Source organism: Emydura macquarii, unplaced genomic scaffold, assembly GCF_026122565.2.
Source record: "Emydura macquarii macquarii isolate MOO-44397 ecotype Brisbane River unplaced genomic scaffold, CSIRO-AGI_Emac_v2 contig_2448, whole genome shotgun sequence".
Taxonomy (NCBI): Eukaryota; Metazoa; Chordata; order Testudines; family Chelidae; genus Emydura; species Emydura macquarii.
In genome coordinates this window covers 3,169,763-3,193,762 of record NW_027132585.1, presented here as the reverse complement: position 1 = coordinate 3,193,762, position 24,000 = coordinate 3,169,763, and the positions used below count along the sequence as shown (strand labels likewise).

General features: G+C 38.6%; 1 protein-coding gene across 1 annotated transcript; it reads left to right on the top strand.

The window, feature by feature from the left end:
* SLC34A2 (solute carrier family 34 member 2) lies at nt 1-23,269 on the top strand. The gene is made up of 12 exons (XM_067562542.1): nt 1-306; nt 416-550; nt 1,150-1,278; nt 3,559-3,702; nt 4,346-4,457; nt 6,518-6,713; nt 7,386-7,481; nt 11,068-11,188; nt 12,244-12,411; nt 13,724-13,840; nt 13,929-14,053; nt 20,159-23,269. Exons 1-12 carry the CDS (start codon nt 201-203, stop codon nt 20,741-20,743), a joined length of 2,034 nt encoding a protein of 677 aa, XP_067418643.1. The 5' UTR covers nt 1-200; the 3' UTR covers nt 20,744-23,269.
* Nucleotides 23,270-24,000: the final 731 nt, after the last annotated feature.

Here is a 24,000-nt window from a genome sequence, read left to right as displayed (position 1 = left end):
AACATGGCTACCCCTCTGGAATTTTTCATCATGAAGGCAGAGATAATGTATTAATTCATGAAGGTTAAGAGAGAACAGAGTTCAAGGATGAATTGTTTTCTGTCTGTCATTTTTAGAGATAATCCTTTCTCTTGTCAGACACTGAAGAGTGTTTTCATCAGACTCTAATGTTAATCAATATATTTTCTTAGTGTCAGATCATGGCTCCTTGGCCTGAGTTGGAAAACTCTGAACCCAATAACTATACTGAAGACTCCTCCAAGCAAAACAAGACCATGTCTGAAAAAGATGGAGAAAATCACAAAGGTAAATATCTGCTCTTGTATAATTTACATGGCTATAAAAACCATACATTTGTGCTACCAGGGAAGGTGACAAGTAATTAATTTGGCTTGCTTGTGTTTTATTTCAACAGACAGTGTGGTTTCATTTAGAAGTAAAGGTGAACTTCAGCCTGCATATTCCAACATTGCCTTGATAGAAGAGCCAGGGCAAGAAGATGACCCTTGGAGTATGCCAGTGCTTCAGGACACTGGGGTCAAGTGGTCAGGTAACAACCTGTCAATACACAACTTATTTACCTGTCTTTATTTCTTCTAATCTTCTGCACTCTTTATCTTAACCATTTCTTCTCAAATGTTAGTTTATGGAGAAATGAATTTAAGATCCCCATTTTAGGCACACAGGTTTTAAAATGCTGTCTTTAACCACTCTGCTTCAGTTTCCCCATTGGTAAAATGGCGCTACAGTATTTCCTCAGATCCTGTGCATGTGGAGATTATAATACAGTTTACCCACCTTTTTAAAGCACTATGAGAGCTATGGATGAAAATTGTCAAGTGGTATCTTAATCTCAATCTTTCATTAATCCCACTATATGCGGTAAAAACCTAAAAGTGACAGCAAAAAAAATGATAGATTTCAAACTTCACTGAGTCTTTAATGTAAAGTCTTTTATGTGCAGTGATGTTGTAGTTAAAATTTTATTAACAAGAACATTCCTTTGGGTTTATCATCCACAGAGCTCAAAAATTGTTCTTGACTACATGGACTATGGATGGAAAACTTGCTGGAAGTGCTAAACTGTTCAAAAAGGAGTGCCAAATACATAAATATTTGATACATAAAAACTTCTCTTATGTTTTGCAGACATGGATAACAAAGGAAAAATGCTCTCTGTACTAACAGGGATAGCAAAATTTATTATCTTGCTTGGACTACTCTACTTCTTTGTGTGCTCTTTGGATGTACTGAGTTCTGCCTTCCAGTTGGTAGGAGGTATGAAAACTCTTTTGAAGTATCAGGTTAAGGTTTGGGTGGGCTGTTGAATCTAATTCAATTCAAAATAAAGTAACTAATCAAAGAATGTCAACCCTGAGAACTCATTTCATTTAAATATACAGAGGGAGGCCTCTGTGATTGAATGTTAAACTCCCTTTGTTTGTTGGATGCCTTTGTTTCCAGAATTCCAGAGAGGTGTTGACATGAGAGATTAGTGATCCCAGTTTATTTTGGAAATCCCTTTTTTTAGGGACTGTTAAATACTCAGGTGTATTTGTGTTATCTTTAGTGTGTGAAAGCTTTTTTAGCATGGAGAAACTTAAAAACTGGATGCTTATTGAAAGCTCTCATGATCCCAGGTTTCCTATGCCCCAGGCTCAGGTAACTGCTGTCACCACCAACCTTTGCAGATAGAAATATTATGTCACCCTTTGCTCTGCTCCCTTATTCCAAGGACCCTGTCTCCAGGAGAAGGGTGCTCACTGATAAATACAATAGGTGTTATCTCAAGGCCATTGCAGGAAAATCCAGTCGCCACAGGTCCACTCCAGAGTTGGTTAACAAACTCTTACTTTACTACTTACCAGTAAACCCATGAATGATCTAATTTCTAGTTCATCTAGAGCAGGGGTCCCCAAACTTTCAGCTGCGAGGGCCACACCACTCAGTCTTGCTCTTATGGTGGGCCGGAGTGACTGGGCCCACTTCACATGGTAGAGGGGTGGAGGGAAGGGGCAGGGCTGGGAGGGGGAAGCAGCCGCCTTGCACTACTGCTTGGGGCTGGGAGTGGCTCCTGACCAGGGCGCTGGGCTCATGTCACATGGGAGGGGGTGGGGCCAGGGCCGGGAGTGGGGAGTGGCTGTCATGTGGCGCTGCTTGGAGCTGGGAGCAGCACACTGGGCCCACATGGGAGAGGGGCAGAGGGAAGGGGTGGGGCCAGGAGGGGTGAGTGGCAGGTCAAAATGTGTTGGCGGGCCAGATATGGCTTGCAGGCCTTAGTTTGGGGACCCCTGATCTAGAGGTATCCTTTATGCTCTCAAGCAAAGGAAAGTCTTATTACAGATCCCAGTTCAGACTTCCTTCTCAGAAGCCTCTGGATCTATGTCCTCCTAACTTGGTCTCAGCACCACCTTCCTGGTTGCCTGGACTCCTACAGTTTCCAATGGATTAGTCTCTGGTGTCAGGAAAGTCAATTCCTGGCACCTACAACCAGGTCCCAGAAAAAAACACTTCCAGTCAACCAGGCTCCACTCTCCCTTCCCCCAAGCCTTCACCAATTGCTGGCATTTGAGTGACTATTCCATATTGGCTCTAAGCAACCAAATGGGTCTTTACAGAGTCCTCAGGTGTTAAATCACTATCTCATGTCCACCCATAGATTTTACTCAATTCCAACCCATACCCAAAATAACATTAACTCACCAAATTATCTTATTATCCATAAAAGCATTCAATATAAAATACCCTAAGATCCTTTCAGGATGAAAGGTGATATCTAAGTACATAAAGGAGATTCTGCTCATAGTTAAATTGGTGTAGCTCCAGGATAAATCTGTTGGCTTCTATGGAGATACTCTGGATTTTCACCAGTGTAACTGAAAGTAGAAATTGACTCTGAATTATTTATTCACATTGTAAACCAGAAACATTAACTATACGATAGTATTTAAATCTGGGTTTATAGCTGAAAAATGGTTGTTTTTATTCTTATCCAACTTTCACACCATTTTATTGATGTCTGAATCAGTAATTTACTTGTTCAAGCATAGAACCACGTAGGCAGAAAATGCTTGAATGAGTGAATGCCCGTGTGTGATTAGTCCACAGTGCCATGCTGAAAGTAAAGCAAAATATAGAGGCATCTATCAGTCATGTCTGTGCCTCAGACAGCTGCTTCCTTTGAATGTCTCCTAAGACTAACTACATATATGTACAATCTTTTTTCCTCAGGAGTTTTCTCTCCTCAACCCTCAAAACCCCCTAATTTTGGTAGCCTTCCCTCTGACAAAGTGGACTAGATACTGTTCTCTTCAGGGCCCATCGCTGCTGCTGCTTTTTCAGTCGACAAAAGGAAAGAAAAATGTAATATCATCCCTGATAACTCAGAAAGTGAGAGACTATGTTCAGGATCTGAACTTGGATCGCTTAGTTACATCACCCTCAAACTGATAGGCATGGCCACATGCATATTGTTTTTATGATCTTTCACAAAATACTGTCTTATTTACTGTTGACTGTACAGGGCACTTTTCTCACTAAAATAATGCCTTTTCATAGGAAAAGCTGCAGGGGACATTTTTCGAGATGGTTCTGTGCTATCAAATCCTGTTGCTGGTTTGGTGATTGGCGTTCTGGTGACAGTCATGGTACAGAGCTCTAGCACTTCCTCATCCATTATAGTCAGCATGGTGTCTTCTACATGTAAGTCTGCTTACAATATGCTAGTGCAGATCACTCTCCTACCCTTTACATTCACCACCTTTTACCTCCAAGTATAGAAACATTGGGAATGAGGAATGGGACTGCAGGAAAACAACCTCACAGTTATTTCATCCTGATGCTAAATAAGAAATGGACAGCAATTAAAAATTGACACTTAATGTAGAAAACCAGCCATCCCCTAATGGTAGTAAAATCTGTTTCGTACACTGACACTAGTAGGTGTGTTAACTTCAGCAGCACTTGCATACTTTGTCCTACCAACTAAGTTACTGTAACTGATTTGCTTCTGTGGCTTAATTCTGTGATATATGCATGCAGGATAATGTTTAGGATGAGAGAGAATTTCTCATAAATTTACTACTTTAACATCTTGTGGCAGAGGCAGAGCATGTATTTTGAGTAATAGGATTAATCATGTAGCACATTCTCAAGGTGCTTTGATAAAATAAACTTGTTTAGATTATATGGCCTGATTACAGTTACTTACATAACAGGCCAAATCCTGATCCCATCAAGTCAATGGCAAAGAGCCCATTGATTCCAGTGGGAGGATAATTGGGTCCAATGTAAAATGTTTGCAAAGAATTTGATTTTCTCCTAATACTCCTTTTTTACTTTATAGTGTTGACTGTAAAGGCTGCTATTCCTATCATAATGGGGGCAAATATTGGTACCTCAGTCACAAACACAATTGTGGCGCTCATGCAAGCTGGAGACAGGAATGAATTTAGAAGGTATTGTACTTTCATCTTAGCCCTTAAAAGCCTATTGTCAACTCCTCTAGCAGGCTTTCTCTTATGTTCTTATAACCACAGTAGCCACTTTACAGTTTAATTGTCCAAAGGGATGTTTTATCATTTGGAAATGTGAAAGTACATTTCTAAAGCTACATTTCTAAAGCTTTAATGAGTTATTGTGCAGTGCAGCTCGAGTTATATACTTGAATGTAAATTAATTAAAATAAGTCAATATTTAGTCCACAGTCATGAAAAAATACCCAATCCTGCCTCACTTAGATCAATGGGAATCTTGTGATTGACCTCAATGAGAAGCAGGAACAGCCTCTGTCCTGCTTAGTCATCATAAATAATTACATGGCAGTCCTGTAGCTTTCTGCTTCATAAAGCTGTCAGCTTTGTTAGTACAGTAAGTACCATGTTGCCTCTGTGAGCTATGTGCCACTATAAAGTACAGTACAGCCTAGACTTAATGAAAATACATCTGAAAAGATGCATAGTGGCTCTCTTGAAAGTTCCACAGTTCAAAGAGATTCTATTCTTCCTTAATAGAATCCTACTTTTTAAAGATAAGGAATGTCCCTGGAACTGGTAGAATCTTTCTAACCTGTGGAACTTTAAATGCACCTGCTTTTCACTATATCTCTATAACAGGAAAAGAAAAACTTTGTCTGCACAGGAGAGGTTAATGTTACACCAAATAAAATGTTTTCCACCTGTTGTATACTCTTATTATGATTTTTTTTCCAACGTCTGTCAATTCCACAGTAAGTAAGATATGATAAGATAAGGAAAGTGAAACATTCTAACAACGGAATGTATGCATGACAAGTTTATGGATTAGTAACTTGACATTACAAAGGTACACTGTTAGCTTACTGATAGAGGGCAGTAAAACTGGGATGGGAGTGAGACTTTGGCACTTTGTCATTCAGTACATATAACATATATGTGCCTGTAACCAGATGCGTGAAATACATTTACTCAAAACATATTTCAATGTGTTTGTTGTCCCTCTGAATCTTACCAGTCTTTGTGAATGACATAAAAATGACTTACCAAATAGTTTGTTAGAGCTAAATAATGTATAGAAGGGAGAAACTTTAATTACTAAAGTAAAAAAGAAAAAGTTGCTTTGTAATATAATGATTAATAATCATATCTCTCTCTTAATAACCTGTACTGTTCACGTTGCACTTGTGGGGGATGAAATGCATGTATACGTTCATATTTCAAAGAAAGAATAAAAAATAACAAGTGCCTGATAGCAGTCAAAATAATACTCTGTAACCGCATTGTCATTTCCATTATCCAATTCTAACACTCCAACTTCCAGTGATATTTTAGCCTCAAACAATATTGCAAATCAAAGGTATCAAACAGATTAGCATTTAGAAAACATGTTTCCATATTTCTTTGGCCCACATCATTAGGTTTTTAGTTTTAGAACATATACAGACAAATTGGAGAGAATTACAAGGATACTTATAGGTGATTAAAGGCTTGAAAAAGAACAACTAAGAGGAAACAACTGTGAATATTTAGTCTGCAGAAGAGAAAGGTGGAAGGGAAATCTATTTTTTTTTTGTAATTGTTTGCAAATATGTACAGGATTGCTATAAAAAGGTAGAGATAAACAATTTGCACTAGTCAATGAGGACAGAAAAAAAAATGGTTTTAGCTGCAGCACGAAAAGGTTAGGTTAAGTATTAGGGAAAAACTATATAACTATAGTTGAGTGATGGTACAAGCTAATGGAGATTATGCAGTGGCTTTCACTGGCAATAGTCAAGGCAAGACATGACATCCCCTACCAGGGAAAACTGCTCTATTTGTCTGTTCTTGTTTGATGTTTTAATCGCTCTAGGTCATTTTGCCAATTGGATATAAGATTCTCTGCACTGTGAGACAGGATGGCAGGCTGTGGCCCTAAAAATGAAATCATTCCTGCCTCAGTGCAGGCTCCTTTCCAACCCATATGATTACATACTTTATCTATGTTAGGCAAGTGTTACTTACTCAAAAAGCAAATTGTCTTTTTGAATCTCTCTTTGCAGGGCGTTTGCTGGAGCTACAGTCCATGATTTCTTTAACTGGCTCTCAGTGTTTGTGTTGTTGCCCCTTGAAGTTGTGTCTGGTTATCTTTATCGTCTAACTAATGTTATAGTTGAATCCTTTCATCTCGAGAGTGGTGAAGAAGCCCCTGAGCTGCTAAAAGTCATCACAGATCCTTTTACAAAGCTTATCATCCAGGTAAGCTCTCACTTTAATGAGGCCACCTGCTTGATTCATCTTCAATTAATCAAACTGCTCTGAAGCTGTTGGGCTGCCTACTAGTATTACTGTACTTATGACAGAAAAGCTCACTTGCAGATTTTATTTTATTTTATTTTATTATTTTGGTTAACTTTTCATGAAATCTTATTATTAGATGCATGTTTCAAGTTTCTCAATATTTCCCCAAAAATGTCAGCTTAATGATTACAGCCCAGCCAGGCACTTGTGGGAGGGTTACTCTGGAGTTAAGCATTCCGTAAAAAAATAGAATGAACAGGGAAATTGATACATGGAGAAGTTGATTTTATATGAAATCAACTATGTTTGTTTGTTAAAATGAGGAATAGCTGATTGCTGATTTGGTCTAGTGCCTGAGACAAAGGATGCATGTTTCATATTTTTATAGATGTATAGAAATAAAAAAAGAAGATTATTTTTCTAGGAGCTAAATCCCTGTTTGTATTCCCTGTTGGGCAGCAGATCAGGCTGCTTCCAAAGTCACGTTTGCCTGACTCGTGTTAGCAGACCTATTGATTTCAGTGGGACTACTGGATAGAGTTAAATGAGCAGGTTTGGCCTTAATTTTGCAGATTCGAATGACAGATTGGAGTTACTATTCTATTTGTTTCTTTCTTTTTTTTTTTTTAGCTTGATAAATCAGTAATAAATGCAATTGCTACAAACGAGGAAGGAGCAGCCAACAAATCCCTGGTAAAGATTTGGTGCAAAACTAAAACCAATGTGGTGAGTATTGTGTTAAAATGGCTTTTGTGCCCTTACAGAAAAATATTGTGAATTAACTATCAATCCTTCATATAGAAGGAAATAATTTTATTGCGTTATAAATATATCCACAACACAATAAGAGATGTTTCTATTACGACTAATGTTATTTACAGTAGCTGGTCAGAGCATTCCAATATATGCAATTTGTGGATTATTTTGAGATTGATTAGTTTTATTTGTAGCATAAAATAAATGAACAAAATTTAGCACTCTTGTACATTTACTGAAGTCAAAGGAGTTGTACCAGGTGTGAATTTGGCTTAATTTTTCTGTCATTGAACAATATTGTACACCTTTTGATTTGTCTTTTGTGATTATCTTGAATCAAAAAGAAAAAGAAAAATTTCCTAAATCCACTGAGTGGGTCTTTCTGAGTAATTTGGGATGGATAATTCTTCTTTGAATCATCTGGCAAAGCAGTGTCTAGAGTCTGCATCTCCCACATCCCAAGCCAGTGCCCTCACCACCAGCTTATAAAATCAAAAGCTGAGGTTTCCATCTGAAAATGGATATTTTAACACAATTCTGCATTGACAAAAACATTTGGAAGGTTTTGTTTTCGTTCTAATGCAAAACAAAAACAAACATCAAAAATTACCATGAAAAAGAATTGTCATCCAGAAAGCTCAAATTATAAGCACTCCGTTGCTTAGCACTCTTCTTGAGGAAGGATGGTCTTGTAATTAAGACTGGGACTCAAGAAATCGAGGTTAAGTGTTTGACTCCACCACAGACTGGCTATATGACCCCAGGCAAGTCACTTAATCTCTCTGGCCCAGATACTCAAAGGTATTTAGGTATCTAACTTCCATTGAAATCAATGGGAGTTAAGCACTTAATATCTTTGAGAACTTGGGCCTCCGTGCCACAGTTCTTCTGTAAAATCACTTCCTTTCTACCACTCTTTGGCTTCTCTATTTGGATTGTAAACTCTTTGCAGCAAGGACTCCTACTGTCTGTCTGTACAAGCCTACCATGATGGGGTTCTGTCTGCAGCTGAGTCTTCTAGGGGCTGCCAGCCATACAAATAATCAATAACGCTAAACTGTAATAATGACATATCTGTAGAAGTTTGAGAACACCACCAACATATGAAACAGTTTGGCACAGTTCTTCACAATAGAATTGACTGTTGGTATAAAAGCCACAAAAGGCAGTTTTCCAAGTCTTACTAAAATTATGCAAGTGTGAAAAATAGGTCATGTCATATTTCATTGCTGCTTTTCTGACAACTTCTAAGAACTTTAAAGAGATGACAGCTGATTCTTAGTGGTGTATTTCAACCTGACAGATGGGTTCCATTCCTCAGGTCAGCTAGTGAACTGGTGACTTTAAACTACCAGATGAGAAACTGAATGCATGTCAACTGTCCATCCCCTTGTCAGTTCCACAGCTTTGGGCCACTGGTTTTTGACAGCGTTTCTTCTGAATAGAATGGTCTCCTGCAGATCAGCATCAGTTACCTTCTGGATAGTTTCTGCCAGATATCGTTGTCAATATGTGACTTGACTTGCTGAAGATTGAATTTGCAAGTATTATACTTGACAACTTTAGAGACACCAAATATTAAATAGCTATTGGGACAGATTTGGTAACTCCAGGTCATGGTTGAGGTATATGGGCAGGGCATTGTGAGAAGCCCGCACTGCCCCTGCCCATACAGTACCTGTTCTGTTGATAAATACAAAACGTCACTCAGCAGGTCTATCAATCTACCATCTTTCACCAGTACAAAATGCACTGAAAATAATTCTTAAAATATGAGTCATGTTAAATTCTCTGTAATCCCTCTGCACAGTATATTCTCCCTTTGATTTTTGCACACAAGTCCCATTTATTTCATGGAATAAGGCCCAATATCAATTTATAATGGGCTAGATTTTGTCACCCTTTGAGAACTACCTTACTAGAGTCAGAGACTACTTTCAGAGTAAGGTACTGCTCAGCATGAGTAAGAGGAGCAGATTCTGGTGCATTAAAAATGTGAACATGCACACCTCTCTAAACATATTTTCTAAAGGCTAGATTCTGATTATTCCTTGAGTAATCTCATTGAAACCAATGGGACTTCTTGCGGGATAAGGTATTACTCAGTGAAAGTAAGGATATTGGAATTAAGTACAGCAGCAGCATATTGTTTCATTCTAATACTTATTGGTTAGGTTCGCTGCTGTTAGTGGCTATTTCAGAAACTCTGCTGAGATTGGTAATGTTGAAATAATACAGTAAGAAATATTTTACAATAAGTGGGCAGTAATTGATGCTGAATTTTCAGGAGATACATTAAACATTATAAGATTTCGTGCTTTATTTACAATAACCTCTGTTTTCAGAGACTACTGTGAATGCTAGACAATTCGTTCTGTTGTGTTTATTGAATTGTAAACTTAGTCCGATGTCTCTGATGAATGAAAATTCATATGAAGGAAAGAAAAGGAGAAAAAACTGTGTAGAAGGTCTCCTGTATTGTCATTCAAAAATGTTATTAAATTTGGTACGTTTAAATAAACAGTGTTAGAAAATTGTTTAAAATACCCTTTACAATCATAGACGCAGACAACCTGGCTGTAAGGGCAACAAAGTGAGAGATAACAGAAAACGGAAAACTTGTATGTGGACTAGTGACAACCACAGTGTCAATGGCTCAGAGAGTCCCTCCTATTCTGCAAATGGAGTTCACAGTCTAAATGGCTGGTAACCACTTTCTTGGGATGTACTGTTCAGCAACTATTCCATTCCACGGTTTCTTAATCTGCCTATGACTTACAGACCCTGTGCTATAACACTGTTTCTCTGTGAACTGGAGAGTCATGGTCTGTGTGTGTCTGCCACCCTGAATGAAGAGTCCTGTTTGCATCCACTAGAGCTGAGTCTGGTCTCTTATCTGCCTTGAGGCAACTGCTTTGAAATAGCTTGGCAAATCACAGCCAGCACAGCAACAGTCTGAAGCCGGTCACTTCCACACACAATTCTCTCCTCACAGGCAAGGTTGTGATTGGTGAAGGGTCCAGTACAGGTCCCACTAATGGTAATTAGCTCTTTTATAGCACTTTTCATCAGTAGATCTCAAAGTATTTTACAAGGGACATCAGTAGCATTATCTCCATTCACAAATGGGGAAGCTGAGTCACAGAAAGGTGAAGTGACTTGCCCAAGATCACCCAACAAGAAGAGCTGGGAGTAGAATCAGGTGTCCTGAGTCCTAGTCAAGTGCTCTATCCATTAGGCAGCGCTGCCACCGCTAACTTCAGTTAAGGACCCACAGAGGAGATAAGTTACTTTGGTTCAAGTAAACAGTGAGATGGATAGGAATTGGAAAGGAATTCCACATCCCTCCCACCCACCCCACCATATTACTTTAATTAACTTGAATGAAGTCTCAGCTTTTTTCAAAATACAAAGCCTCTTCATTGGTGGAATGCCATGAGTTATAGACTAAGCTTAACCCTGTTCACCGTTCTTCATTTATTATAGGAGTGCATGTTAATTTGTAATGTAAAGGATGTAGTTGATTAAACTGTCTGTTTTGCATGGCAATATCTAGACAAGACAGAATGTCACCATTCCATCCTCAGAAAACTGCACGTCCCCTGACCTTTGCTGGACTGAAGGAAACTTGACATGGACCATCAAAAATGTGTCTCAGACAGAATATATTACAAAATGTAGGTTGAAATAACACTTTTTTGTAAGTTATTGGTTTTTTATATACTTTTTTGTGTAAAGGGAACAACAGATCATTATAAAGGGGCACAAGCAAAATGAAGTTTGACTGCTTCATACATTCAGATCAACTCCTCTATAGTTATAATACTGGAGTTATTGACCAATTTCCTTTTGGTAGCATCACATGATTTAGATCCTAAATAGATCTCTTGCTATGAGCCCTAAAATCAGCACTGAAGATCTTCCATATCATGTCATCCCTTAATATTCCAGTGACATGGTCCTATGGTTACTTTACAAGAGTGCTTTCTTGGATATTTTGATTGATCTTCATGTGTGCTGCTCAGGACTTCCAGGGCCATTGGCATGTGAATTCCAGTTGGCAGAGAAGGGGTGACACACTCATTTTGTCATGAAGAGCACACTAAGGGCTTGTCTTTGCTATGCTGTTCTATCCATGCTATAGTCATCAATGCAGCTGCATCAATTGAGCGGGTCTGGTGAAGACATTCTCAGTTGATTGCCGAGCACTCTCCTGTCAACTCTGAAACTCCACCAGAACAAGAAGTGTGAGCTACGTCGACAGGAGAGCATCTCCCATCAACATAGAGTAGTGAAGACAGTGTGACTACTCAAGCCAAAGTACATCGACTTCAGTTATGTTACATCCATAACTTCCATAACTTGTATTGATGGAGGCACATAGTGAAGACAAACCCTAAGATTTGCTCCTGTCTTTGCACTCCCTACCATTCCCTTGTACAAAGTGGTATGGAGGTACACCCCTGTACATGGGTATGTTTCTGTCTCTGTCTGCTCCTTTGTGTGGGGATGCTGTATATCTCTTATAGCCCTGTCCATAAAAGATACGCACACCCCTCTAAAACACCCATGTTAGGCAGCCAGTGAGATAAGGTTTTTTTTGCTACCTTCATCTCGCACAGCAGTATGTATGTTAGCAGGTATGTGCCTATTTATGGAAGAATAGGAGTTTGGCCTAGTGACAGAAATAAAATTCTGGCTAGTCTGACATTGACTTTCTTTTTCTTTTTAGGCCAGCATATCTTTGTAGAAACAAACCTTGCTGATCTTGCTATTGGTCTCATCCTGCTTGCAGCATCTTTGATAGTTTTGTGCACCTGTTTGGTGCTGATAGTTAAGTTACTGAATTCTGTGCTTAAAGGACAAGTGGCCAGTGTTATCAAGAAGACCCTCAACACTGGTAAACTATATGTTGTTTCTATGTAACTATGAATAACTGTGACAATAAGCATGTTTACTGACACTTTGCACTGGCCAATCTAAAACGATGGCACGAGTAAAACAAGACTAAGCTGAAATTCTAGAATAATATTTCATCTTTTATTTCTTTCATTTCTTTTTATAAATCTGTGAGTGAATGTTTCACTTGTGAAGTGTGGCTGATTAAGCCATAGAAACCAAAGTCCAGACTCTGTTATTGATGTACTGTATAATCATTAGCTGTTAGAATTCTAGGGGTTAGTATCTATATCCTCAGTAAATAGCACTGAAGTACTGACTGCTTGCTCTGCCATGGGGCCTGCATCTCATATTACTGCTAGAGCTAGATGAAAAAAGGGACACATTTTTTGGTGATTTCCCCTCCCTCCCCAGTTACTACCATTCCTTCCCTTGGACTGCTGCACCCCTCTAACCCTTTCTTAAGTGAAATATGACAGCCAACAGAAGCACCTTCTCTCCTTTCTGAGCAGCCAGCTTTGGTTTCTATGACCACTTGCCTCATTAAAAAGAACTGCTGCTTGTCTAGCGCCGAGTTACTTTGTGCTATGGCATTTGCCCAGGTGCAGCTTTTTGCCACCTTCCCCTTTTGCTTCCTAGATTGAGGAGAGGGGCAGGACCCACTAGCAGTGGGAAGCAGAGGTCAGATAGAAAGAAGAGATGGTGCTCTGCAGGGGAGAAGGTTAAACAGATGGGACTTGTTTCTGGCCTTCCTTCCTCTGGGACACAGGGCACCAGTGGCTCAGAAAAAAAAATTAGTCAGTTGCCACCGTTACATCTTGTTTGGAATTGGTCAGTTTTCTGAGTTTCTTATTTCAGTTCTTCCCAACTGATTAAGTCCTGATTTCTTAGCTGACTGGCAAAGCTGCAACTTGAGACTCATTAAAGAAACCTGATTTTTCACAGGATGGGTGCTCAGTGCTTTTTAAAAAACAGGCCCACTGAAAGCATCTGAAGCTGACAAAATTGCGGATTTTGAAACCATAGGCCCTGTTGTTTCAGCGTATAACTTGAAAGGCACCTATATGTTGTGTTGATCTCCATGTAGATGCTTCTATTAGTATTTACATGGTGGTAGCACCTAGGAGCCCTAGTCAAAGACCAGGATCTTGCTGTGATAGGTGCTGTACAAACAGAATGAAAAAATAGTTCTTGCCTCAAATAGCTTTAAAATCTAATAAATAATAATAATTAATATTTTCACAGTTACATTACACATAGCAAAAAATATTTTCTGAATTTAAAGATTGCGCCCTCCCTTCTTTATTTTCCAGATTTCCCATATCCTTTTACTTGGGTAACCGGATACCTGGCTATGCTTGTTGGAGCTGGTATGACCTTCATTGTTCAAAGCAGTTCTGTTTTCACGTCTGCTATTACACCACTTGTTGGTAAGTTCTTTTGTCTTTTCTTTTTAAAGCCACCTCGTATTTTATATTTTTTCAGTCCAAAATATTCAGTCCTATTTTCTTCTTCTAGGTATTGGTGTTATAAGCATCGAGCGTGCTTATCCCCTTACGTTAGGATCTAACATTGGTACGACAACAACTGCTATACTTGCAGCTTTAGCAAGTCCAGGCAGTACCTTAAAATATTCATTACAGGTTAGTATAAATCATGCTTATTATTACTTACAGACTGAAGTCAGTGGGAATTTTGCCAAAGTGAGGAGGATTAAGGAGTAAGGAGGATTTAGCTCTAATGATGCTGGTATACAAATATCCCATGCTAGTATCAGTCTATTACCTTTCAAACCTGAGCTCTTCAGGTTATTAATGGTCATTCATCAGTCTCAAATATTGAGGCCAGAGCAAAAAGGTACATTAAATGGTCACAGAATTCTGTTACATAATGAAGGCTTTGGCTTTCATGAGATTAGCTTGATTCAGTTATATAGGCCAAAATTTTCAGAAACGAGAGTCTGAAGTTAGGCTCTTAAGTCAGAATGTAGATACCTACACTGAGGGCCTGATTTAAAAAATACACCAGGTATCTCCCACTGACTTCATTACTGGCTCAGCCCTTTTGAAAAGCATGCTGCTGATTTTAAAAGCCTAGGTTTGGGAGCCCATTTTTTAAAATAGTGAATGACTTTTCAGGTATATGGTGGTGTCAGAATTTACTTTTCTACACTGAAGGGGAAAATAGAAATGAAGTCATCTGTATAACCAGTATCAATGCATTTCAATAACTCCTGTACACTGAATGGGTTATTGACATATATGTAAAACATGGAAATAACTACAGTAGTCATTTTATTACCTCCACATGAGATAAAGCAGCTGCAATCTCAAGCTGGGCTAAGTCCAGTTTAGTTGATCTCAAGTTAAAAAATCATTTTATAACATCCTTTAAAAAACAAAACCATGTGTTTAAATGTTAGCTTTATCAAATAACTGTTACAGGAGGAAAATGAGATAAGAGCAGGGAACATACAGATTGGTTAGCAGACACTGGGCTTATTTTGCCCATGCCACTTTTTAAGGCTTTAGAAAGCAGGGCATAAGGTTTAAGGCCAGATGAGCTCATCTGATCATCTAGGCTATATCGACACTTAAACCACTACAGCAGGTGTGCTGCAGTAGCCTTCAACATTCGCTGCACTAATGGGACACTCGCTGTGATGAAGGGAGGGTTTCTCCCGTTGCTGTAGTCAATCTGCCTCCCTGGTCAGTTTATGCCCATAGGTTCTTGTGTCCTTCAGGTTTAATAGTTCTTCACCCTCCCTGGCATTTATCCCCTGATGTATTTATAGAGAGCAATCACATTCCCTCTCAGACTTTGTTTGCTGGGCTAAGCAAGCCAACCTCTTCCAGTCTCCTCTCATAAAATAGGTGCTCCATTCCCAGTCATCCTAGTAACTCTTCTCTGCACCTGTTCCAGTTTGAATTAATATTTCTTGAACATGGATGTCATGTATTCCAGATGAGGTCTTACCAGTGCTTCGTACAATAGCATTAATAGTTCGCTATCTCTCCTGGAAATGTCTTGCCTAATACATCCTAGGATCGCACCTGCCTTTTTTGCAGCCACATCATGGTGGTGGCTCATAGTAATCCTGTGATTAACCAGTACACTCAGTTCTCTCTACTTCTCTGTTACTTCTAACTGATAAGCTCTGAATTTATAATGGACATTCTTATTATTGGAACCCTACCTTACACTTTGTACTATTGAATTTCATCCCACTTCTGTCACTGCAGTCTTCAAGGTCTTTCTGTATAATATTCTGATCCTCCTCTGTATTACCAATTCCTCCCACTTTGTATCAACAGTAAATTTCATTAATACTCTTACTTTTTTGTGCCAAAGTCATTAATAATAATAAAAACATTAAATAAGATTGGTCTCAAGAGGGATCCTTGAAGAACTCTGCTAGTAATCTCTCTCCAGTCCGATTAGTCACCTTTCAGCACAACCTGTTGCCTTCACCCCTTTAGCCAGTTCCTTGTACCAATCCTCTTCTTCTCTAATTTAATTAATAATTTTCCATATCATACCATGTCAGGTGCTTTATTGAAGTCTAAGTATATTAAATCTGCTGCATTTCCCTTATCTAAAAAATCAGTTTTCTTCTCAAAGAAATAAATCAGGTTTGTTTGACATGATTTATTTTAAACCCATGTTGTGTTATATTCACTTTTCCACTTACCTCTATGAATTTAATTATCCTTTTCTTCACAATTTCTTCTAAAGCCCTGCATACCATTTAGGTCAGGCAATTAGCTCAGTAATCAACCAGATCACTTATTTTCCCTTTCTTAAATATAGGAACAATGCTAGCTATTCTCCAATCATATGATACTACTGCTGAATAGATCGATTTATTAAAAATGCTTGCTATTGGACTAGCAATCTCATGTGCCAATTCTTTCAGGATTCTGGGATACAAATGATCTGGTCTCCTGAATTTTAGAGCATTAAACTCTTTAAGTTTTTCTTTTACCTCATTGTGGTAATTTCCATTCTGTATTCTCATTTCCATTACTCCTACTACCTTCATGCCCATATTCCATATTATCATCCTAATTGAAAACTGAGGCAAAGTATTTATTTAGTTTTTGGGACACACCTAGATTTTTAATCTCCTCCCCCTCCACACTGCGTAGCTGCCCAGCCTCATCCTTCCTAATTCTCTTTTTATTTTTATAGCTAAAAAACCTTATTATTTATTTTAAGTTTTTTGATGAGCTAATTCACCTTGACTTTTAGCAATTAAGACTTTATCCCTACATTTTCTAACCTCCAAAATATAGTTTTCTTTACTGATAAATCCTTTTTTCCATTCCCTGTAGACTCTCTGCTTACTCCTAGTAAGCTTTTTGAGGTGTTGTTTTATCCAGTTGGGTCCGGAGCCTTTCCCTACAAATTTTTCCCTTTGCTTGGGATGCAAATTGCAGGGACTTTTTGTATACTTGATATCAAGTATACAGAAACTTCCTCCACATTTAAGTCCTTGTGGTCTTCAATCAAGTTGCCTTCTCTTACTAATTCTCTTAATTTCCCAATGTTTGTCCTTCAACGCATATCAATGTTGGAAATGTTATTGGAGAGAAACAGACCCTGATGTTGGAAATCAGCATATGCACACTACTGTACTTTGGTCACATTAGGTGTAGAGATGGAAATAACCTGGAAAAAGTTATTCTGGAAGAAATAGTGGAGGGTCATCATAGTAGGGGGCTACCACTGAGGAGATGCATGGATGATGTGTGGCAATCACTGGAAGGTCAGCTGCTGAGAGCGCAAAGACAGTGGTGGATGATGAAGGCTTCTAAAAGTTCTGCTATGATGTCACTGATATTCAGACATGAATAAATAGATTTTCTTACTTTACTTTACTGCCTTTTTGACATCACAAACCATAGCTGATTACCTAGTTTTGATTATCCTTCCATTTAGTTTAAACTGAATCAACTTATGATCACTCCATCCAAGGTTATATTCTATGACCAACTCTTTTAGGATGTCCTCATTACTTGCTAAAACCAAATCTAAAATTGCATCACCTCATGTTATTTCAGTGACTATTTAAGAAAATTGTTGTCTATCACATCCAGTAATAAGTTGGCCCTACCAATATTAATAGCATTTACTGTCCAATCTGTACTTGGGAACTTAAAAGTCTCCCCTTATGACATAATTCTTAGTAATATTTATCTTTTATACTATTAAAGATATCTCTATCCATATCCCAGTCTGACCCTAGGGGACTATAGCAAACCCATGAAACTGTCCCAATAGAACCTCTTTTACAATCCTTCCCCAAAGTGATTTTGACCCAAACAAATTGTTTTATCCATGTTATCTCTTATTTCTTTACACTTTACTGTATCATTTATGTACAGTACCCCACCACATTTGCCATTATTTCTCTCTCTCCTAAACAGCACAGACTTTCAATACCTATATTTCAGTGATTAGTGCTATTCCACCACATTTCTGTAATCCTTATAATATTCAGTTTGACCTCCTGCACCACTAGTGCCAGTTCTTCCCATTTTACTACCCAGACTCATTGCATTTGTGTACAAGCATATCAGTTGTTTTTCCTCAGACCTCACCCAATTTTCTGGCTAGATTAGGTTTAGTCCTTTAACTAACTGTATCATATACCTGATTACTACTCCAATCAATATTTGTACTTTCTTTCTTCTTGCTGCCCATACTCTTACTTTCCAATGTTCCTTTAACCCTGACTGTATCATCAATTAGCTGGTTTTCCTCCTCCTGTGTATTGAAACCAGGCATGGAGATTACATGAGTTTCTCCCATCCTTCTCATCTCCTAATTTAAAGCCCTTTTTATCAGTCATGCCAGCCTTGATCTCAGAAGATTAATACCCCAGGACTCAAGTGGAGTCCATCATTCAAGAAGAGTCTTCTTTCTGTGACTGCCTCTCACTGGCTCGTCATCCCAAAACTTTCCTCATAGTACCAATACTTGAGCCATCTGTTGATATTCATTATCTTTTCACACCTTCACCCCCCTTCCCTAGGGACCAGAAGTATTCCACTGAAGATCACCTGAGTTTCCACTTCATGAAGAGTCTTACCCAGCTGAGTATAGCTGTCCTTGATCCATTCCAGTGGGAATCAAGCAGTGTCATGTATCCTGACATATAGCACAATCCCTGGATTTTTCCCCACTTGCATCAGGATCCTTTTCAGCTGCACATCTACATCTTGTATTCTTGCTTCTGGCAGACAGCACATTCTTTTGTTCTTTGGATCTGATCTGGAGACAAGCGTGTCAACTCTTCTTAGTACAGAGTTCCCAGTCACATACAACTGTCTCTTCCTGGTGTTAGTATGAAACTCTCTTCTGTTCTCGCTTGCAGTCCCCTGTATATCATCCTCCTTTTTCCTTGGTCTCTGATCCCTGGCTTATCTCCATCATCTCTTCTTCTCTTCTGTGGGGACTGGCTTCCCTTCTTTTCTTCCTCATCACCTCATCTTCTGACTGTTTTTCCTCATTGCTCCCCAGTGCAGCAAACCGGCTGTCACTCAACTCATTTCACCACCACTAGTCAGTCTCTTTCTCTGCCTTGTGGTCGTGGTCAAGTTCTTCCATGGATCACCTTCCTCTTCTGGCAGTCTACCCACTCCAGGTCTTTTTGTTTGGTAGGTATCCACAAATCTTGACTTGTTTGTATTGGTACTGCCTGCTCTCTCCTCTCATGCATTATACCTTTAAATCTCCATCTGAATTCCATCATCATCTCCAGCTGCATCTTTAGTCTTTGGATTTTTTCTGCCATGAGTTCTTTCAGCTGACATTTCATAAATAAGTAGCTTGCATCAGATATCCATTCAAGGATGATGTACATCTTGCCATTTCTGCATCTGATCACCTTCTCTGTCTCCTCTCCTCTGTGGGTCACTTCTTCACTGCCTCAGTAGTCATCGTCTTCTCTTCCTAGTCCCTACTCCTAGAGAAAAAGAGAACAAAAATCATACCCAAACTGCCACAGACACTCCACTGTTTTCTGCTCCAAAGTTAGCTAGTGACTGACTTTTAAACCTTGCCAATTAGATCATCATTGCCCCCTTGTTAAGGTTTAAGAGTGAGCCCTGGATCAAGTCACACGCCTGGAACAAATCATTCAAAAATCAAGAGAGAGAAATAATGAAGTTTTTTTCTTTCCCCTCCCATCCCCAAATGATATCACAGCAAAATGAACCCAGTTTCATTCAGCATTTTGATGTTGATGGAACTACATATTCCAGCAGAATCTGATTCTGTCAAAGCTTCTCTGACTAGCTCTGTGTCTCAGTCTGCATATGGATGTGCTGTCCATTTTGCACTGTTGATGACCTGATCCCATATCCCTGTTAGGAGGCTCCTTGGTTTCTCCTTGGAATTTTGCTAGTTTAAGAGTAAGGAATCAGACCATTAGACCAAGTCAGATGTCTTATGTTGATGATTCACCAAAAACACACAGAAGTCTGCATAGTTTCTAAACATTATACTGATAATTGACCTTAAATATTAATTATTTAGTACCCAAAGTGTGCACAGTGCTTCCCAGAACATAGACAAGACCTTACAAGCAAAATCCAGTCATAACACTAATAGTGATAATACAGTAAGAGAGGAGTGAGGGAAGGCAGAACAAACACTCTGAGGAAGATCATAGGTTTGTTGATATTTGGGTCACATAATTTAAAGGCACTCTAACTCACTGCTCAAAATGTGTTTGCTTTCAGATCGCTTTGTGTCACTTTTTTTTCAATATTTCCGGGATTCTACTGTGGTACCCAATACCTTTCACCCGGATACCAATCCGCCTTGCAAAGAGCTTGGGGAACATAACAGCCAAGTACAGATGGTTTGCTATTTTTTATCTGATCATTTGCTTCTTCCTGATCCCGTTGGCTGTGTTTGGTTTGTCAGTAGCTGGCTGGCAGGTCCTCCTGGGCATTTGTGGTCCCATCTTAGTTGTTTTGATTGTGGTGATTGTGATTAATGTTCTCCAATCCAAACGGCCAGATATTTTGCCAACAAAGCTTCAAAACTGGGATTTTCTTCCCAAGTGGATGCACTCCTTGAGGCCATGGGATCATGTGATAACCTCTACACTCACCTTCTGTGGGAGATACTGCTGCTGCTGCTGCAAGTCATGCAAATGCTGCAAAGGCAACATGGGAGATGAGGTGGTCGAAGACAAGCAGCAAAAGGCTATGGAAGTTTATGATAACACAGTTGAATTGGCTGATGAAGAAAATGGTGTTACAAGGAAACAACCTGCAGCTGGTGCTGAAAAAACAGACTCAGACAATACAGCCTTCTAGTAGGGGATCAATCTATAATAACAAAGAAACAGTATAAGACAATCAATCTCTTGAAAATCAGTTTGGGCAGTATACTGAGGACTGAATGAAAACTCTATTAGGTTCTTGTATCTAGTGGTATACTACTCATCAAGGAATGCTGTAGAACAAATTCTACAGGGTTCCCAGAAAGTCTAAGATCAGGTAAAAAGCCAAGGATGGATTTGTATCTGGAGGCTCTACTATATGGTATGTTAATGCAAGGCCAGCAGTACCAAACAAATAAAACGTTGATACAGTCCCATTAACACAGTGGTTCCAATGAGTTAAGAGACATATGACCTTAACAAAACACCTGCAAGGGTGCAGAACATTCTCCCTAAATTACAGGGCTATTAAACCAAACTCACCTTATGATACCACAAAGTTTCTGGATAAGGAAAAAAAATCAGAAAAATGAAAATGTTTTCATATATTAATTTCCTTTAATGTTCATGAGCTTAGTTGCTCATTTTGTGACTTCTAGCTCCAGGGTAAAATGTAAATACTTTAAATGGCTGGTGCACTTGCCTTTTGAAAGTATAAACTGGTTCAGGATTGGGTGCCTACTGACAGGTTTGCTGAAAACTGTTTTACTAAACCACAAAACAGCCTTTGAAAATCGTGGTGAAGGTTGAATTTAGTGCTATAAAAGCAACGAAATTTGGGATTCAGCATTTTGCCTACTGCAGGGTTTATGATAAAATCACACATTCTTAAAGAAATCTGTTAACACCCACTGTGGAGAAAAGGTGTGTTAATTGTAACCATTCACAGCATGGGCTGTGTCAACTTACTTGGAATCAGCATAGTGCCTGGTGTGAATGACAGTATTATGCATGTGCATATTAGGAATTCAAATCTCAAATGAAAATCCATAGGTAAAATAGTCGTACAGCATGTGCTGGGAAGCCTGTTGTCCTCACTCTCTATGATATTCATCTTTTAGTAAATGCCAGTGCAGGCTAGTCCACATCACAGACTGACAAACTGCAAAGTTTCAGCATTAGGGAATGACCTATTTCTGAGTAGTTCAGAACCTTCAAAAATCAGTATATTTTTGTTGGTTTTCTGTGGTTTAAAAATGACCAAATCATGGGTGATGTAGTGGGTGAGGGTTGGAATGCATGAAGGTTGACAGTTGTGAGAGGTGGAAAAACTATAGCCCTGGCTCTATGCTAATTGTTAGTTTATATAGCTGAGTTATAAATGAGCTGTATAATGGAAATGCTGACAAGACCCTTCACTGTAGCATAACTTCTCAGTGCTGCTAAAATATATTAACTTCTGAATTTGCTATTTTCTTAAAGTTATGTAATTCAATAGGCAGAACTCAGTTATAATATAAATATGTACATTTTGGGGGTGAAAATAAGTTCTTTACATTTTTAAATTGACATACTCATAAATTGTATAAAGTCTGCTTTTTTATATTATATTAAATTTTATTCAGACTGAGCTTTTGATTTTTTCTGTTACTGTGAGCCAGTGACAAGATGCTAAGCATGGTTGTGATTCGTATCTGGATTAGCAGAGATGGGATTTTCTTCACAAGGACATTCCACTCGCCTGGATCTCTAGAGAGCTCAGAGTTAGGTCCAGCCATCCTATTCCTTTTTCTGTTTTCTTGGTGTTAATGTTTGCTGAATTTTATCATCTTTCAGTAACTCTTCTCATATGAACAAGGTCTTTAGTCTGTGTCTCACATTTCTAATGTGCCGTCACACATCTTTATATGCTCATGTGCATTTCCTACTCTCAGGCTTTTGACTCAGAAAAATATCTAGAAGTTCTTGTGAAATTCTGTCATTTTTCACTGACTAACTTTAAAATGGAAAGTGTTATTTGCTTTTCCTTATTCCTTCTTTCCTCTTTATATACTTTGGGGCACATTATGCCTTTATTTTTAGGCAGAACCCATGGACTTCAGTGGAGACGTTTATTTAAAAATTGATAGCACATGTCCCAACATATTCATCCCCAAATGCTAATAACTTCTATTTACACTTAATTTATAATTGTACTAGTGTACAGCATTTTCATAAGTTATATATATAGTACATGTCTTTGTGATTGAGTTGTTTATATTACATATTTGAAAACTATGCAATGTTTATCTATAATGAAAAAAGGACGATACTGTACATTTTGTAACATAGCTTTTAAAAACTGTGTTTGTAACTTTGTATACTTCATACTGTGGAGGCACATTAGTGGCTCCATTGTTTAAGTTACATTGTGATTTGCTGCTAATGCAGGATGTGAGAATCCTTAAAATAAAGATAAAAATGTAGCTAAACACTTTCATAGTATGTCTATAATGTACAAGGATGTTGAATTCTATTTTTCTAGCCAGTTGTGAATGTTCTGTGAAGAGTAGCTGTTGAGGCACAAAGTTTCTGAAAATCTTTTTTCAAATTTTGAGAAATTGTACAACTTTTTGGGCTTCGGTACTATTGGCAGTAAACAATATGTGGCTTTGTAATTGGACATGAATGTTCATCTTGCTCTAGAAGAGTGCAGTGTACTGAATATAAAAATAAAGAGATGTTTAAAATATATATATTTACTTATATGCAATGGTTGCCAATGGAAAAATAGTTGTGATCTGAGCAGCTGTACTTTGAAACAGCAAGGTCTAAAGGATATGGGGTTGTGCATCAGCATAGGAACAACAAAGGAAATCCTAGGAGGAATGTGCACCAATACAGATTTTCATAGAAGTGAACATGCTGCCTGTGAGGATGACAATAGGGTTCAGAAAAATCACAGAATCATAGAAATGGAAGGACCTTGAGAGGTCATTTAGTCCAGCCCTCAGTGCTGAGGCAGGACCAGGTTAAGTCTAGAACATCCCTGACAGGTGTTTGTTCAAACTGTTCTTAAAAACCTCCAGTGATGGAGATTCCACAACCTCCCTTGGAAGCCTATTCCAGAGCTTAACAACCCTTATAGTTAGAAAGGTTTTCCTAATATCTAACCTAAATCTCCCTTGCTACAGATTAAGCCCATTACTTGTTGTTCTACCTTCAGTGGACAAGGAAAACAATTGATCATCATCCCTTGTATAACAGGCCTTAACATATCTGAAGACTGTTATCAGGTCCGTAACTCCCCCTTCCAAACCCGACATTCTTCTTTTTCTGAAGACTAAATAGGCCCAGTTCTTTTTAACTGTTCCTCATAGGTCAGGTTTTCTAAATCTTGTATCATTTTTTGATGCTGTTCTCTGGACTCTC